The sequence below is a fragment of the Panthera tigris genome, chromosome C1, assembly GCF_018350195.1.
Source record: "Panthera tigris isolate Pti1 chromosome C1, P.tigris_Pti1_mat1.1, whole genome shotgun sequence".
NCBI lineage: Eukaryota > Metazoa > Chordata > Mammalia > Carnivora > Felidae > Panthera > Panthera tigris.
In genome coordinates, this window is record NC_056667.1 from 74,781,688 (window position 1) to 74,799,798 (window position 18,111).

General features: G+C 38.4%; 1 protein-coding gene across 2 annotated transcripts in view; it reads right to left on the reverse strand.

Moving 5' to 3' along the window:
* LOC102959082 (guanylate-binding protein 4-like) overlaps positions 1-16,563 on the reverse strand; it is a 36,378-nt gene extending 19,815 nt beyond the window's left edge. The window contains exons 1-8 of one of the 2 annotated variants that reach the window (XM_042997789.1): positions 16,465-16,529; positions 14,176-14,250; positions 12,793-12,988; positions 10,964-11,091; positions 4,308-4,417; positions 3,902-4,098; positions 1,661-1,906; positions 322-602 (exon numbers count right to left, since the gene is read on the reverse strand). In XM_042997789.1, coding sequence (XP_042853723.1) covers positions 322-602; positions 1,661-1,906; positions 3,902-4,098; positions 4,308-4,417; positions 10,964-11,091; positions 12,793-12,988; positions 14,176-14,178 — 1,161 coding nt within the window. In that variant the 5' untranslated portion in view covers positions 14,179-14,250; positions 16,465-16,529. Of the gene's footprint in view, positions 1-321; positions 603-1,660; positions 1,907-3,901; positions 4,099-4,307; positions 4,418-10,963; positions 11,092-12,792; positions 12,989-14,175; positions 14,251-16,464 lie in introns of both variants that reach the window. The other variant, XM_042997790.1, reaches the window with a different exon arrangement.
* Between the last annotated feature and the right edge of the window lie 1,548 nt (positions 16,564-18,111).

Sequence of the window (18,111 nt, forward strand, 5' to 3'; positions counted from 1 at the left end):
GTGATACCATGAACAGAGCACAGGACCATTCCACACCAGACTTCTGACCTACAGATTGGTGAGCTTATTCATATTTGTTGTTTTAAACTGGTGAATTCATGGCAATTTTTAGTGCAGCAATAGAAAATTAATGAACTGCCTACATTACAGTAAAAGGGTGAACTGTAGCCCTGTAAAGCCCTGTCTCACAACAATCCAGGCTCCTTCTATCATTGTAGAGATGAGCTATTTAATAAAAAATATAGGCTCTAAGCATCATTTCAGAAGGGGAGAAATCAGGAGTGATAAATTACCATGAGGTTTTTACTATAAGACAATTACCATGAGATTTTTCTGGAACTCCTGCTTGTCATCCTTAAAGGAATGCTCCATGAAGACTGCAATGGCTTCCCTCTCGCAGTCTGTATGCACATCCAGCAGCTCCTGGAGCGTGTCTGTGGGGAAGCTCACTCGTTGGGCCATCTGCTCGCTGTAGTGGTCGGCTGCCTTCTGCACAGCCACTGAATTCTCACGCTGGGCAAGAGCTGTCACCACGTTCTCCAAGCAAGGAACTTCTCCCGTCTTGATGGCATCCACATAGGCTTTCAACAAAGTCTCCAGCCCTGAATAGGCCAGGAAATTTGAGGATAAATAGTGAGGTCTTAATCACTGGCTTCCAGTTTTTATGGAGCATCATCCTGAGATCACAAAAAAAAAAAACCCCACCTTATTTAGAAGGAAACTTTATTTTCTTCTTTGGGAATCTATTCCTTTCTAACAACATTACTGTTTTCCTGTTCTTTCTTTTATTGTTCTCCATTTCTTCATATTATAATTTAAATTACCAGTTACAACAAATATGCTCATGGGTCACTGGAAAAATAGTTTCCCATTCGATGAGAATAAAAAGGAATAGGTTATATAGGTTAAGTAGTGTATACAAACAAGACCAGATACATAATTTGTGTGGCCCAGTACAAAATAAAAATGTGGGCTCCTAGTTGAAAATGATCAAGAATTCAAAACAGCGATAGACAGATGTCTGGGTGGTATAGCTGGTTAAGCAACTGACTCTTGATTTCCACTCAGATCATGATCTCATGGTTTAAGTTGAAGCCCCACATCAGATTCTGCACTGACAGCCTGGAATACTCTCTCTCAAAATAAATAAATAAACTTAAACAAAACAAAATAAAACAGAGTCAGAGTATGAGCCCATCTCCACATGGGGCTACATAAGTCACATACCCATGAAGCATGCATGCCCTGCATATAAGATTATACATAATCTTCTATCTCAACAGGCTTAAAGGAATTTATAGCTTCCTATTTATGATATGACTCATGTAAGTTTACAAAATATGTACTATATCCTTAAAGACCAGAAGATATCCCATAGGATTTCTCAATCTACAGATGTCCTCTCTTTAACTCCATCTTGCCTTTTTATAACTAGTGAATTAAGGTTCTGAGATATATTAAGTCTCAGCAAACCCTCACATAGGGAGACTAATTAAGGAACATGTATGGATACTTTTCATGGCATGAATATCTGCTTCTCCATAGTCAGTTGACATCTGACAAACAGATGTCAACAAAATTACTGCCAAAGTCAGAGTATACTCAAAGCTCCACCACGCACACTGATACAGAGACATGCTGTAGGACAAAGGTGACTCACGGTTCCCAGTGACAATGATTCCCTCTCGTAGGGTCTTGGTCTTTGTATGAGTGAAAACATAGGTACGGAATTTGTTTGATTGCTCCCGGAAACTACTGTCCAGCTGGTCTTCTGGCACGTTCTCAATATGGGCTAAGAGATTTTTGTCATTTGTAGGCCGGTCAAAGATGAAGCACTTCCGTTTTGGAAAGAACTGTCTGATACACTCTCTGGACATGTTGGAATTTTGGATTTTGGGATTTGTGCCTACAAAGGTGGAAAAAAATTGATCACTGAAAGGCAGTCTCCAGGTAAGGGGGTGAGGACTTCATTTCCAGGAATCTTTGCATCACTGCAGCTCTTATGACTGTAAATCTCTTTTATTCTAATCATGTGTTTTACAAATCAATCTTGGGCTAACATACCAAAGTTAAGGAAAATTCCTTGAACAGAGTTAAGAGTCAAGGAAGTACTTCAGGAGAGGAAAGAGAGGCATTCAGCCCAAGAGAAGAACCTTAGGATAGTTTCCTTAGCATTTTTATGGAGTCCCATGGATTAAATACTGAATACATGTTTAGTGATTAAGAAAAGAAGAGTCCGAGGCCCATAAATATAGAGAACAAACTGGTGGTTGCAGAAAGGATGGGGGTGGGGGAATGAGCAAAATGGGTGAAGGGGAGTAGGAGGTACAGGCTTCATGTTATGGAATGAAGAAGTCATGGGGATGAAAGACGCAGCAGAGGGAATATAATTAATGGCACTGTAATAGTATTGTATGGTGATAGATGGTAGCTACTCTTGTCATGAGCATAGCATAATGTATAGAGTTGTCACATCACTATGTTCTACACCTGTAACAGTATGTGTCAACTATACTTCAATTAAAAAAAAGGAAAAAGAAAAAAAAAGGTCAGTGGTACTTTTCTGATCTTATTATTTCCATGGCAAAAATGAAATAATAGGCCTTGGGACACCTGGGTGGCTCGGTTGGTTGAGCATTTGACTTCAGTTCAGGTCATGATCTCACAGTTCATGAGCTCAAACCCCGCAGGAGGCTCTCTTCTGTCAGTGCGGAGTCCAGTTCAGATTCTCTGTCCTCCTCTCTCTCCGCCCCTCCCCTGCTCGCTCACTCTCAAAAATAAATAAACACCAAAAAAACAAAAACAAAAACAAAAACAAAAAAAACAAAAAAGAAAAAAGAAAAGAAAAGAAAAGAAAAGAAAAGAAAAGAAAAGAAAAGAAAAGAAAAGAAATATGGGCCTTGAAGTGATGCCAGAACAAACGGATAACATTTTGCTGGGGAAATGTGAGGAAGGAAACAGATGATACCCATGTCAGTAAAGAAAACTTTTATAAGCATAAGCCAAAATCAGATCATACCGCAAATATGTTTAGAGAGTCCTGTAACTGAAATCTCTAAAGTATACATTAATCTAAATGTAATTTGAGACCTCATCATTTCCCTATATCAGATTAATTTAGACTTCATAGAACAATTAAGAGCAACTCTATGGCACATATCAGCTGTTTAATAAAGAATAAAGTAATGAAAAAATAAAAATAGATATTCCCTATAGATGCCTTCTATTATCCACTCTGCTAAATATAATGTGACAAATTCATAATATTAAAATAGCATATTGTGTAAGGCTACAGAATGAAAAGGATGATGTTATAAGAAAGGTGACATGAAGGACTCACAGTTTTACTGGAAAGGTACGTCAACATTTTTTTCTGGACCTGTTAGTGTGGAAAATACCCTTTCTGTGAAGAATATAACTCTCTAGGTACTAGTAAAATATATTTTACTATTAAAATATACTTACTATTTTACTATTCCAATTACCATATTACTATTACTATAATAAATTTCAAAAATAAGGTAATTAATTTCATTGTGATTTTGTCTAGCAACTTCCAATCTGATTTTTTTTTTAAAGAAAGAACAGGAAGAACACTTAACAAGCTACAGAAATATGTGGGCCTCAAGAAGTTATAGCACTGATTGCAATCTGGGGATCTTTTTTCCTGGCATTAATTAGCATTAAGTTATCTGATCCAAAATGGGGCCCTAAATTTCTTTAGTGACCTTAAGCTTCAATTGCTGGAGATTTTAAAGTAATAACCCACAAAACCCAATCACCATTAGCACTGGCTTCAATCCAAATTCAAATAAACATATATGTGAAATGCTGATTGACAGGACTCAGCTGATCCCACCCAGTAAAAAAACCTTCTACCATTTAAGCCATACTCTGAGACCTGGAAGCAGCTTCAAGGCATCCTCCAGGTACTCATCTTCAGTTACGGAGTATCCATTTATCTTCATCTCCAATGTGAAATCTCGTAAAGCCCAAATAAAGTCTGGAAAGAAACTCACAAACTTGGCAGAGTCCTCTACCCCAGTGTAGTCTGAGGAGGACTTTGCCCTGACCAGCTGCGTTAGTTCAGTCATATAGCTGTGGGAACTCAGCTAAGGAAAAAGTACTTTACACCACAATTTCCAGATCTCAGATAGAAATACATTCTATAAACACTAATTTTTGTTCTCGGTGTCCCCTCACCCCCTTCTTCAACCATGACAATTAAGTCACAGGAAAGAGGACAGTCTCAGTTGCCATTCCTGTAAACTCAATAAAACGTGGTGGTTTGGTCCCTGGAAGGATACTGCAGCTGCTCCAGGGCCTGGCTGTTGATGGTGCCCATGCTGTTGTAGATCAAGGTGCTGCTCAGAAGCACAGTCAGGGCAAAGATCCATGAGTCATTCTTAGGGTCTTCCTGAAAAGCACATTGGACAAGGGACTTAGAAGGCTGCTCTTTATTCATTAATTCATTTTTCATTCATTCAGCTTTTCATTCATTATTTTGTCACTATATATTGCCGAACAGTATGGCAAAGAATACAAGTTTTGAAGACCATCATAAATTCAACCTCATTTTTAGTATTAATACAATCCCCTCTCAGAGCCTCAGTATCCTAAGCTATTAAAAGAAGTGAATGACATGGTCAATATGTGTAGAATGCTTAATGCAGTGCCTAGAAGATAGTAGGTATACAATGTGAGCAATTATTCCTCTAACAAATTTTTCTTCATGTTGTCTGTATTTGCAACACAAATGTTGTTCAACAACTACTCTTTAGGCACCTACAAATGCCAGACACTGCATTTGGCTGTATGGATGAAAAGATCCACATGAGATTCCCTGAACTCAAGATGACTTTATGAAGGGACAGATAAACATGTCAACATATAAATGTAACCGAGATTATAATCTCTCACATGGAAACAAGTATTGTGCAACTTCAGAGCAAGAAGTGACTATATCTGCCAGGGATATGATGGATATATGATGAAAACTGGTGCACTTCAAAGAGTTGATAGAATGTGGACATGTAGATTTGAAGGGATCATGCAGCTTGCCAAGGCAGAATTATTAGAAAGTGCAGATCCTGAAAAATTGTTACAAAGTTACTTCTGTTTGACTGAAACAATGAGTAGGGGTGCAGATATGGAAGACAAAGCTAAAATTAAGATTCAGGGCAAGACCTGAAGTTCTCTGAAGACCAAGAACACAGGGTCAGATATCTCAAATCACTCCACAATTCTAGCATTAGCCATTGGTTCTGCTGCCATCAGGAATTTACAGTATGGTATACTTTGTTGCCTTGTACAAATGCAGTATCTGCATTCTATGCTTACCAGACTTGATCTTGAAGACTAGAACACTTTTTCATATTTTTGAGAAAAATTATTTCTTCAAGTCCTTATTTTATTATCCCTAAAACTAATCAAATTTACTTATTTATTTTTTTAAAAGCAGGAGTTGAGCCAAAAAACAATCTATTTAAATCTCAGGAAAATCATTTTGGCTTTTTTATTTGTTTGCATTTTCTTTTTTCTTTTTAAAATATATTTTAGTTAGTTAACATACAGTAGAATTTTGGTTTCAGAAGTAAAATTCAGTGATTCATCACTTACATACAACACCCAGTGCTCATCCCAACAAGTGCCCTTCTTAATGCACATCACCCATTTAGCTCATCTCCCATCCACCTCTTTCCATCAACCCTCAATTTGTTCTCTATTATTAAGAGTCTCTTGTGGATTGTGGGGCACCTGGGAGGCTCAGTTGGTTAAGCACCTGACTTTGGTTCAGGTCATGATCTCATAGTTTGTGGGTTGAGCCCAGTGTTGGGATCTGTCTAGATCCTGGACTCTGCTTCAGATTCTGTCTCTTTCTCTTTCTCTCTCTCTCTGTCTCTCCACAGCTCCCACTCTGTTGCTCTCTCTTTCAAAAATAAATAAACATTAAAAAAAAAAGACTTCTGGTTTGTTAACCTTTGTTCTTTTCCCCCACCCTTCCCTTCATCTGTTTTATTTCTTAAATTCCACATGAGTGAAATCATATATTTGTCTTTCTTGGACTGACTTATTTCCCTTAGCATAATACATTCTAGCTCCATTCACATCATTGCAAATGGGAAGATTTCCCTTTTTATGGCCAACTAATATTCTGTTGTATATACACACCACATCTTCTTTATCCATTCATCTTTCGGCAGACATGTGGGCTTTCCCCCTTGTTTGGCTATTGTTGATAATGCTGCAATAAACACTGGGGTGCATGTACCCCTTTGAATCTGTATTTCTTTATCCTTTCAGTAAATATATAATAGTGCAATTGCTAGATTGTGAGGTAGTTCTATTTTTAGTTTTTTGAGGAACCTCCAAACTGTTCTCCAGAATGGCTGCACCACTTTGCATTCCCACTAACAGTGCAAGAGGGTTCCCCTTTGCATCCTCACCAACACCTGGCATTGTTTCTTGTGTTGTTAATTTTAGTCATTCAGTCAGGTGTGAGGTGGCATCTCACTGTGTTTTTGATTTGTATTTCCCTAATGATGAGTGTTGTTGCGTATCTTTTCATGTGTCTGTTAGCCATCTGGATGTTTTCTTTGGAGAAGTGTCTATTCATGTCTTCTGCCCATTTCTTAACTGGGGTGTTTGTTTCTTGGGTGTTGAGTTTGATAAGTTCTTCATATATTTTGGATACTGTTTATCAGATATGTCATGTGCAAATATTTTCTCCCATTCCGTAGGTTGCCTTTTAGTTTGTTTAGTTTAGATTGTTTCCTTTGCTGTGTAGAAGCTTTTGTATTTGATGAAGTCCCAAGAGTTCATGTTTGCTTTTGTTTCCCTTGCCTTCAGTAATGTGTCTAGTAAGAAGTTGCTCCAGCCAAGGTCAAAGAAGTTGCTTCCTGTTTTCTCCTCTAGGATTTTGAAGGTTTCCTGTCTCACATTTAGATCTTTCATCTATTTTGAACTTATTTTTGTGTACGGTGTAGGAAAGTGGTCCAATTTCATTCTTCTGCATGTTGTCATCCAGTTTCCCCAACACCATTTGTTGAAGAGGCTGTCTTTTTTTCCATTGGATATTCTTTTCTGCTTTGTCAAAGATGAGTTGACTATATAGCTGTGGGTCCATTTCTGGATTTTCTATTCTGTTCCATTGATCTATGTGTCTGTTTTTGTGCCAGTATTGTACTGTCTTGCTGACTACAGCTTTGTAATATAGCTTGAAATCCAGAAATGTGATGCCTCCAGTTTTTTAATTTTTCAGGATTACTTTGGCTATTCAGGGTCTTGGTGGTTCCATACAAATTTGAGGATTGTTTGATCTAGCTCTGCAAAGAAAGCTGGTGTTATTTTGATAGGAATTGCATTAAATCTGTAGATTGCTTTGAGAAGTGTAGACTTTTTTTTTTTTTTTGAGTTGTGTAGACATTTTAACAATGTTTTTTCTTCTAATCCATGAGCATGGAATTGTTTTTCCATTTCTTTGTGTCCTCGTCAATATCTTTCATAAGTCTTCTACACTTTTCAAAGTACAGAACTTTTACCTCCTTAGTTAGGTTTATTCCTAGGTTTTTTATTGCTTTTGGTACAATTGTAAATGGGACTGATTCCTTGATTTGTCTGTGTTTCATTATTCGTGCTTCATTATTTTTGTTCTCTGACTGCTGAGGTTAAGACTTACAGAACTATGTTAAATAGTAATGGTGAGAGTGGACATCTTTGTCTTGTTCCTGACTATAGGTAAAAGGCTCTCAATTTTCCCCCATTGATGATCATTCTTTCATATATGGCCTTTATGATGTTGAGGTTCCCTCTAAACCTACTTTATTGAGTTTTTGTTTTATCAAGAATTGATGCTTTATCAAATGCTTCTTATACATTTATTGATAGGTTCATATGGTTCTTATCCTTTATTAATGTGGTGTATCACATTGATTGATTTACAAATATTGAACCAGCCCTTCAACCCAGGAATAAATCCCACTTGACTGTGGTGAATAATTCTTTTAATGTACTGTTAAATTCAATTTGCTAGTATCTTATTGAGAATTTTTGCATCCATATTCATCAGGGATATTGGCCTGTAATTCTTCCAATTCTCTTTGTCTGGTTTTGGAATTAAGGTAATGCTGCTTCACAGAATGAGTCTGGAAGTTTCTGTTCCATTTCTACTTTTAGGAACAGTTTGAGAAGAATAGGTATTAACTCTTCTCCCTCTTTCCCTCCCTTCCTCCCTCCCTTCATTACATCCTTTTATATTAACTCTTCTTTAAATGTCTTATAGAATACCCCTGGGAAGCCATCTGGCCCAGGACTCTTGTTTTTTTGGAGCTTTTTTTAAAAAAAAATTTTTTTTAATGTTTATTTATTTTTGAGACAGAGAGAGACAGAGCATGAACAGGGGAGGGTCAGACAGAGAGGGAGACACAGAATCTGAAACAGGCTCCAGGCTCCGAGCTGTCAGTACAGAGCCCGATGCGGGGCTCGAACCCACGGACCGTGAGATCATGACCTGGGCCGAAGTCAGACGCTCAACCAACTGAGCCATCCAAGAGCCCCTGGAAGCTTTTTGATAACTGATTCAATTTCTTTTCTGGTTATGGGTCTGTTCAAATTTCCTATTCCTTCCTATTTTAGTTTTGGTAATTTGTGAGTTTCTAGGAATGTCCATTCCTTCTAGATTGCCCAGTTTGTTGACATATAATTTTTCAAAGTATTCTCTTATAATTGTATTTCTGTGGTGTTGGTTGTGATCTCTCCTCTTTCATTTGTGATTTTATCTATTTGGATCCTCTCTCTTTTCTTGTTGAGAAATCTGGTTAGAGGTTTATCAATTTTGTTTATTCTTTCAAAGAACCAGCTCTTAGTTTCATTGATCTGTTATACTGCATTCTTTTGTTTCTGTATCATTTATTTCTGTTCTAATCTTTAATATTTCCCTTTTTCTGCTGGATTTAGGCTTTATTTGCTGTTTCTTTTCTAACTTCTTTAGGTTTAAGTTAAAATTGTGTATTTGGTACCTTTCTTGCTTGTTGGGATAGGCCTGAATTGCAGTATACTTTCTTTATAGGACTGCCTTTGCTGCATCCCAAAGGGTTTGGACTGTAATGTTCTCATTCATTCTCTAGTAGGATGTTTTTTACTTTCCATGTATTTAAGGGCTTTCCAAATTTTTACTTGTGGTTGACTTCAAGCTTCCTAGCATTGTGATCTGAAAATATGCATGGTATAATTTTGATCTTTTTGTACCTATTGAGGGCTGATTTGTGACCCAGTATGTGACCTATTTTGGAGAATGTTCCATGTGCACTTGAGAAGAATGTGTATTCTGCTGCTTTAGGATGGAATGTTCTGAATATATCCAGTCATCCAGTCCAATCCAGCGTGTCATTCAAAGCCACTGTTTTCTTGTTGATTTTCTGCTTAGGTATCTGTCCATTGTTTAAGTGGGGTATTAAATTCCCCTACTATTATTGTATTATTATCAACGAGTTTCCTTTATGTTTGTAATTAATTGATTTACATATAATGGGTGCTTAAGTTTGGGGGCATAAATATTTACACTTGTGAGATGTTCTTGATGGATACACTCCTTAATTATGATATAATGCCCTTCATCTCTTGTTATAGTCTCTGTTTTAAAATCTAGTTTGTTTGATATAAGGATGGCTATTCCAGCTTCCTTTTGACACCTAGTAGTATGATAGATGGCTCTCCATCCCCTCACTTTCAATCTGCAGGTGTCTTTAGGTCTAAAAATGAGTCTCTTATTGGCAGCATATAGATGGATCTTGTTTGTTTGTTTTTTAATCTATTCTGATACCGTGTATCTTTTTATTGGAGTATTTAGTCCATTTACATTCAGAGTGATTACTGAAAGATATGAATTTAGTGTCATTGTGTTACACCTATAGAGTTGGTGTTTCTAGTGATGTCCTTTGGTCCTTTGTCTTTATTGCTTTGGTCTTCTTTTCTTTTTTTTTTTTTCTCCCCTCAAAGAGTCCCCCTTAAAATTTCTTGCAGGGTTGGTTTAGTGGTCACAAAATCCTTTTTTAGTTTTTGTTTGTCTGGGAAACCCTTTATCTCTCCTTCTATTCTGAATGACAGCTTTGCTGGATAAAGAATTCTTGGCTGCATATTTCATTTTGGTTTAATACTGAAGTTATCGAGAACTTTAAAGCTGAGCACAAAAACTCTGAATACTTTCTCCCCACAATTATGGAAAACAGGTATTTACCATTGCTACTTGAATACAGACTCAGAATAATGTAAAATAAGATGGAGAAACAATTTGTTTCACTTAATATTTAAAAACAAAATACTAAGATTATCTCAGGGAAAATAATTTCAGTGGGTCAAGGTCATTCTTTTATAGAAGTTAGAGAAGAGGTAATCTCCAAAACCAGAGACTTTAACTAAAACCCTTCATCAATGCTTCTGGTGTAGCTGAAGCTTTGTCTGAAGAGGATTTAAATAAATTATTTTACCAAAACCCTATTTAACAGCTCCTACTTCTAACTCCATCATTCCCACACACTTGAACTGGTAGTTTCCACTGGTCTCACGGGTTACAGTTTAGACATTACTTCTTCTAGGAATCTTTCTCCAAGCCATATGACTGGATTACTGCCTACATCTATGCATAGCACCCTGTACTGGTCACACTGTGTACATGTTGTCTCCCCAGCTAGGCTCTAGCCATTTGCCTTATTTACTGTAGTGTCTGTTGTACTTAGCAGAGTCCTGAAATTCAGCTGTTTGGTTACGTATTTATTAAACTGTATGTTTATCCAACTGTTACAGTAAGAAGATGTTGTTCTAATATACCCAAATATTTGAGCTGACTAATAATTTAGTCTCGTATTCATAATTGGATTTATAGCTTGTAGGAATAGGTAACACAATTTGAATTGAGGTAGCAAATGAATTACAGTCAAGAGCAGATTCCCTCATGACTTTTCCTTACCTTTTCCAAGTTACTTAGACCCTCAGTGTCCAGAAGGACCAGGGTGTGGTTCAGCTTAGAGGGGTGGGGTACACACCACATCCAAATACCCTTGGTTGTAGACCTCACTGTGGAACCCAGGGGGAAGCCTAAAAGAGAAGAGGGGAAAGCAACATGGATGTATGGGGATCCTTAGAGTTTAGTGGACTGAGGCTCAACACCTAGTGAAGCTGAGCAAAAAAGAAGGTAAGATATTTGGAATGTACTGGCTGCATAGAAAGAAATGACTAATGACTAATGGGACCAGAGGAAGATTCTCCTAAAAATCAGTAAGAACTAAAAAAGACAACTCAATTACAATTTTTAAAAAGACTTGAGTAGGCATTTAATAAAATAGGAAATACAAATGGCAAATAATATGCGAAAGGGTGCTCAACCTTATTTATAGTGAGGCACATGCCATACAATCAAATAGTTACCACAACAGTAAAAGTTAAACATTTTTCTTAGGATGTGGGAATTCTTAATTGCTGCTAATAAATATGTAGCTTGAATAGAGAGTTGAAAATGCCATTGATATTATCTGGAAATCCTGAAGAAACACATACTCTTTGATACAGAGATTCCACTTCAGGATATATTATTTAAAAGAAATCTGTGTACATGTGTATCAGGATAAAATTATAAGAAATCTAAGACAACTCTGTTTGTAAAGATAAAAGATACTATAATGCAGTGAGATAAGGAAATACAGCTACATGCTAAAAAATTGATAAATCTTATGAAATTCTTGTTGAGCAAAAGAAGCCATCAAAGAATACATAAAATTTAATTCTATTTATATCAACTTTAAAAGCAAGCCAAGATAAAGTGTGCTTTAGAAATGCAAACATAGACTAGAGCGCCTGGGTGGCTCAGTCAGTTAAGCGTCTGACTTTGGCTCAGATCATCATCTTGTGGTTTGTGAACTCGAGCCCTGTGTCAGGCTCTGTGCTGATAGTTCAGAGCCTGGAGCCTGCCTCGAGTTCTGTGTCTTCCTCTCTGTCTGCCCTTTTCCTACTCATGCTTTGTCTCTCTCTCAAAAATAAATAAAAACGTTAAAAAAATTTTTAAAATGCAAACATAGACTACAAAACCATTTTTTAAAAGTAAAGAAAGAAGTATCATGAAAATAAAAATATTGTTTAGTGCTAGTGAGAATGTGAGAGCGTATAACTTGTGCCTTTGACAATGATTTATTTTTTTACTCAAGTCACTATTACACAGGTGTTCACTTTATTTACTTTATTGTACATTGTATTTTAGGCACTCTTTTGTATGTGTTATAGTTTACATATTTGTAAAAACTAAAAAAAGACAGAGAGAGAAGGGGTTATAACATATGAAAATCTGTTATGACATGGAGCAGAAAAATAAAATGGTAGCTCTATGGAGATACAGAATAAAAAAGATTTTTCCCTTTTTCCCTTCTTTCCTTTCCTCTACTTTAAAAAGCAGGAAATATTAAACTACATTTGAAGCTTCTTGGAATGACATTATAGTTTTGGCAGAAGTGATGCAGGGGAAAGAAATAAAGTAGTAGCAGAGGCTGAACTTCTGAGCAAAAGAGTGGATGGAATCCAGGGGACTAGTGAGGTTGGTCTTTGATAGGGTGTGGAAAATAGTTCTTCATTATTGGAGAAGAGAGGTTTTATGGGCAGATGGGGTCAAGGTTGTTAATTAGATGGTAAATATTACAAATTTTCTTCACTGGGCAGAGTCAGCCTTTTCCTTAAGATGATATCAAAAGAGGCCAACCTGCACTATCACTGGTTCCGAGCAAATGGGCCCCATCCCAAGACAACACTCACCATGGTTCTGTCCTGCCAGGCAGTTCATCAGGTAGGATTTTCCGGTCCGATACAGCCCTACAATGCCCACCACCACCACAGGCTGAGAAATCTTATTAAGAATCTGTAATGCTTCTGGATTCAGGTTCAGCTGCTCTTCCTGGTTTTCCACTAGACAAATGGGTGACATCATGATGGGTTCAGCTGCCATGGTAACCTGCAACCCAGACGAGCCTCTCAGTGGAATGGAAGATTCCAAAGTCATCTTTAGTGGTTATTCAAGGAACATGCATATTTACTTCATACTTTTTGTACATTTCGAAGGGAAAAGTATACAGCCTGGAATTGGCAAATCACAGACCTCTTCCTCCGGCATACCCATAATCCCTAGTGAAATCAATGATGGCACAAACATACTATTTGTCTCCAATGACTCAGTTCTCTAAAAATAATATTCTTGTTCATGAATCCCTCTTCAAGAAAAGCCTTGGTAAAAAAACAAAATCCCTGAAATTTAAAGAATTTTATCTTTTCTTATGAGATGAAGTAATGACACTACAGATACTTAAGCTAAAAGATTGGTAGAGGCTTTATGGTCAGTCAGTAGCAAAAGTAGGAGGTAAATAGTAATCTCACTGTACTACCTACTCCAAAAACTTCCCTGTCAGAATTAACTTCCTCAAATATACATTTAAAAAATATGTAAGTTTCTTGATGGAGAAAGAGTAAGGGTTCTGAACAGATAGCATGATCTAAACAGATGCTGTTTTTCCTGCGTCATCATCAAGCCACTGATCTATTTCCAGACCAACTCATCTATTTACAGGGTGTGTGTCTCATACAAAACTTCAGTTCATCTCATATCCAGTCTAATTTATTACCTAATTCATTACCTAAACATCTAATCCATTATATATTTGATAAACCTGATGCCATGCTCAATGCTGGGGATATAAAAATGAGTAAGATAGAGTCCCAACCTTCAAAGTGTCTTAGAATCTTATCAGCTAGCCTTTCATTCACCTGTGAGCGATAGAAAAGTCCTAGAAAACCATTGCTTAAAAAGCTCAAAGTGTACTACTCTTTCTCACAAGTGTACAAAGATTAAGATTATACTTCACAAAGTCATCAGGGGCACTGGTTCCTTGTATTTCTTGCTTAACCATCTTTACATCTTTCTTTTTTTTTTTTTTAGAGGTGGGGAGGGGCAAAGAGAGAGGAAGAGAAAGAATCTCAAGCAGGCTCCATGCCCATCATGGAACCCAACAGGGGGCTCGATCTCGCAACCAGGAGATCATGACCTGAGCCGAAATCAAGAGTCAGGTGCTCAACCGACTGAGTCACCCAGGCACCCCTGCTTAGCTGCCTTTTAACAATGCCACCTCATGGTATAAGCTGACTCACCATCACATGTGCCTTCTATCCAGCAGAAGAAGAAAAGAGGAAGGACTCTGGGTCACCTTCCTTCAAGGATATCTCCTGGATAATTGATCATGCACACATCACTTTAGCTCAGATTCCAGTTCCTGTAATTATATCTCAAGAGCTTATGGTATTTTGGAAAAGATAGGCAATAATCACTTATTGCAGCATAAGTAGAAAAGTGCCATAATAGACATCTGCACAGGATGGTGTCCAAGTGAAGGAGGAGTGACATGAGAGAACAGTAAAGAATGGAGCTCTCTCTTAAAGCAAAACAGAAATACCTTTATAGTGACTAGAGAAAGATATAGTTCCAGGATTTATTTAACTGGAAGAAAAGGACATTTCTAGGCTTTATAATGTTTTATTTTTGTTTATAGGCTTACAGAGAAATGAGCCAGTAGTGTGGATGTTTGAGGTTGTGTCCAGATCTGACAGAGTCCCACATGTGGGAAAGTTTGAATATTTCCCTCTCAGTGAGTAGAGTGTTTCATGAGACAAAGAGACAGAGATTAGTCATGGAGCTTTGACTGTCCCTTTATTTTTGTTATGACAGTGTTGAACAATAGTGTTCCATACTGTTTCCAGCTCTCTGTCCAAGGTGGGGTTTCTCTGACAGTCATTCAGGCTGTCCTGGAGCGCATGAAGAAGACACTCTCATGCTCAGGAGAGAGGTATGCATACCACTCCTGTACCATCATTGTGAGTACGTGTAATGCTTAAACACAATCCTGTCTCATCTGGGACAGACTAATGCCAACACATAACAACAACTCTTACCTCATTTGAGACACTAAATGAAATATTAAAGAGCAACTAAGCATAATTTCAGGATAAGGAATACTTTTTTGTATACTTCTCAACATTCTATTTTGCCTCTATATTCTGTGAAACTAGACATTGTCCATTTATTTCTTGCAGTAAACAAAAAAATTATTAATTGCACAACAAATAATCATGGACTTTTAGCTTATAAAACAAAGCTGCCTAAAGGCATTGGTGACAGAGAAGTACAACTAATATTAGCTCTAGTACAACTAATATTAGAGCAGGAACAAGAGTGACAACTGAAGAGAGGCACCATGATATATTGTGTTTAGAGCCTGAGTGCCTGGGTTCAAATATTGGATCCATTCTTTATGAGCTGTTGGACCACCAAAAAAATACTTACTCTCTTTGTGCCTATTTCTTTTTTACTAGTATTCTCCTAAGATTGGACTACTAATGGTGACTACATCACAGGCCATTGGGAGTATTAAATAATTCATGACATTTATGGCAACCTAAATCCATAGCTGGTATATTGTAACTCCTATGTAAGTAAACTAAGTATCTGAGAAGACAGGAAAGGTAGAATTCCAAATTCATGTGAAGGACCATTTTGGACAGACACAGTGACACTTCTCTCATCCAGGAGTTAATGTGAATGTGAAGCGGACACCGACAGAAAGCAGGACTGAGATGTCGAAGCTAACATCATTTTAAATCCAAATTAAATAAATAGAACGAGATAGTTCTATCAGAAGGAGTTAGATGGTCAATAGTTCCCGAAAGTTACTGTCTATAAGAATCATCTGAAATAATGATAAAAATGTCCAAAATCTACATTTTCAACAAATACCATAAGATATTCTGATGCAGTTTGTGCATAGAACACACATTTATAAACAGTGCACAATAAACAGTGTTAAACCTTAGAATTATTTTTAACTATTGATTAGCGTAAGTGAGACTGATTTACTCCATACATCTCTGCTGTAGGTATGTATTAAATATGACTAGCACAAACATGCGCAGGAGACAAACTTCTGGGATAGAAGCTGTAGGGGAGATAAGGACCAGCCTGCCTGTTTTCCCCGGCGCCCAGCAGGGGGCAGGCAGGACACAGCGGAGGAGGGAGGGGCTGCCCGGAGGGAGCGACCTCACCCGGCATCCCTGCGAGGAGGGGTCGGGGATCTATCCGCCAGCCAGCCGGAGGAAGGCTACGGCCCCCCCTTCCGCAGCCACGGCGGCCCGCACGGGTCCTTTTCCCGCGCCGGGCTCCCCGGGACGCCCGAGGGGGAGCGGCGCCTCCCGCGACGGCGGCGCGCGCGCGCCGTCGCCCCCCCAGGCGCCCGCGTGGACGCGCACTCGCCGAGTGGCGGGAGCAAAGCGCCCCGCGCCGGCCTCCCGCTGCCTTCCCGCGGGCGGCGCGGAGCCTGCGCGTGGGCCTGTGTTGTTAGCCTGGTAGCCGAAGCGCGCGCGGAAAGCCGGGTTTAGGAGCGAACTTACGTGGCGCTGGCGCTGCGGTCAGGGGACAAGTTCTCAGCAGCTCTCGCTCGCCCCTCGCGCTCTCCGCCAGCGTCTGGTTCCTCAGGAAACTGTTCCCTTTGGAAGCAGGAGAGCCGCCGGATATTACAGCCATGCAGGCATGGGTGGGGATGGGGAGGACAGAAATCGAAAGCATTTTTCCTCCGGTTCTGACTGCGGGGGTCTTCGCTTGTTTTGCCGAGGCGGGAGAGCGCGCGCGTGAGGAGAGGCGCGGCAGGTGCGTGCGGTTCCTGCGCCGGCGTTTGGAAGTCTGTAGGCGCCGCCTGCGCAGTGGGCTCCCCGGCCTCCGCGGGAGGAATGTGGGCGCAGTGGCGGCCCCGCGGCAGCTTTTCTCCGTGCGGAGCCTTGTCAGGGGACAGCTTTGTTGTTTTGTTCTTTAATTTTTACGTGCTCTTTTCTTCCTCCCCCACTTTAAAAGAACTACTCTTGTTAGTATTATAAGTATTCTTAAAAAAAAAAAAGTATTCTTTTCATAACAAAAATACGCGTATGGTGAGCGTGTGTGTGTGTGTGTGTGTGTGTGTGTGTGTGTGTATCCCCCAATACTATCATCCCCAAATAATCACAAGTATTTTGTTCCAATTCTTGCAGTTAGTTTTTTCTCTGTTTTTCTACCATATGGGTAGAGTGGGGGTGGGGGCCTTTTGCTTATATAATCTGGGATTTGTTCTAAATAAAATAGTAGAAAAATACGAAGTCAACAATGAATTCTCATTAAAAGTAAAGCAAAGAAGTCATAACCAACATCACATTTTAAAAATATGGCGAATGAATGCTACAAACATTTTCAGAAATTTCAGGATGGCTTAAAAACACATTAATAGTGTCAGTTCTATCTTCACCGTTGTATTTGTGTGAAATTGGCTCTTTGACAAAAACAGTGGTAAAAGCTAAGTACGGCCCTGATGGTTGTGCATTCACTTTTTATACAATATCAAAAATCTTGTTAAACTAACAAAAGTTAAAATGGTGTTAAATTATCAAAATATAGCACTGATATGGCAATCAAAACTGGTAAATATCAGAAAATAAAATTTCATATTGAAAATTTTAAACCCCCCTTTTTCCTTTCGTGTGTAATGTAATGCTAACATATTCTTTTTAACCAATCATATATTTATGGGAAATTTATCTTTCAGTATAAACTTATATATTGTCCTTCCTATTATTGTACAAAAATTTACCCATATTTATATGACCTTGGTGAAATTGGATGTGCTTTTAAAATTTTCCTTCCTTGATATTATTAAAATTGGATGATAATATTTTTTTTCCTCACTTGAGGTACATTTTACTGGTACGTATAATTCAAATGTAGGACCCATTGCTATTGCATATTTAAAGAGCAAATCAAAGTTCTCACTCTTGGTGGATCTTGGGGGCAAATATAACATAAAGTAAGATGTGGTGGGTGTTAAGTAGTGTTACAAATGAACTGGTTGGTTGTCTACAACAGCAACAAATCATTATATTCAGAAGGATTTTAGATGGGCTTAGGAGGTGGCATTACTTTTAGATCTTGAGGAATGACTCAGATTTCATCAAAGAAAGACTGGACAAAATGCTTTTGTTGTTGTTGTTGAGAGAGAGCATGCATGAGCAGTGGGG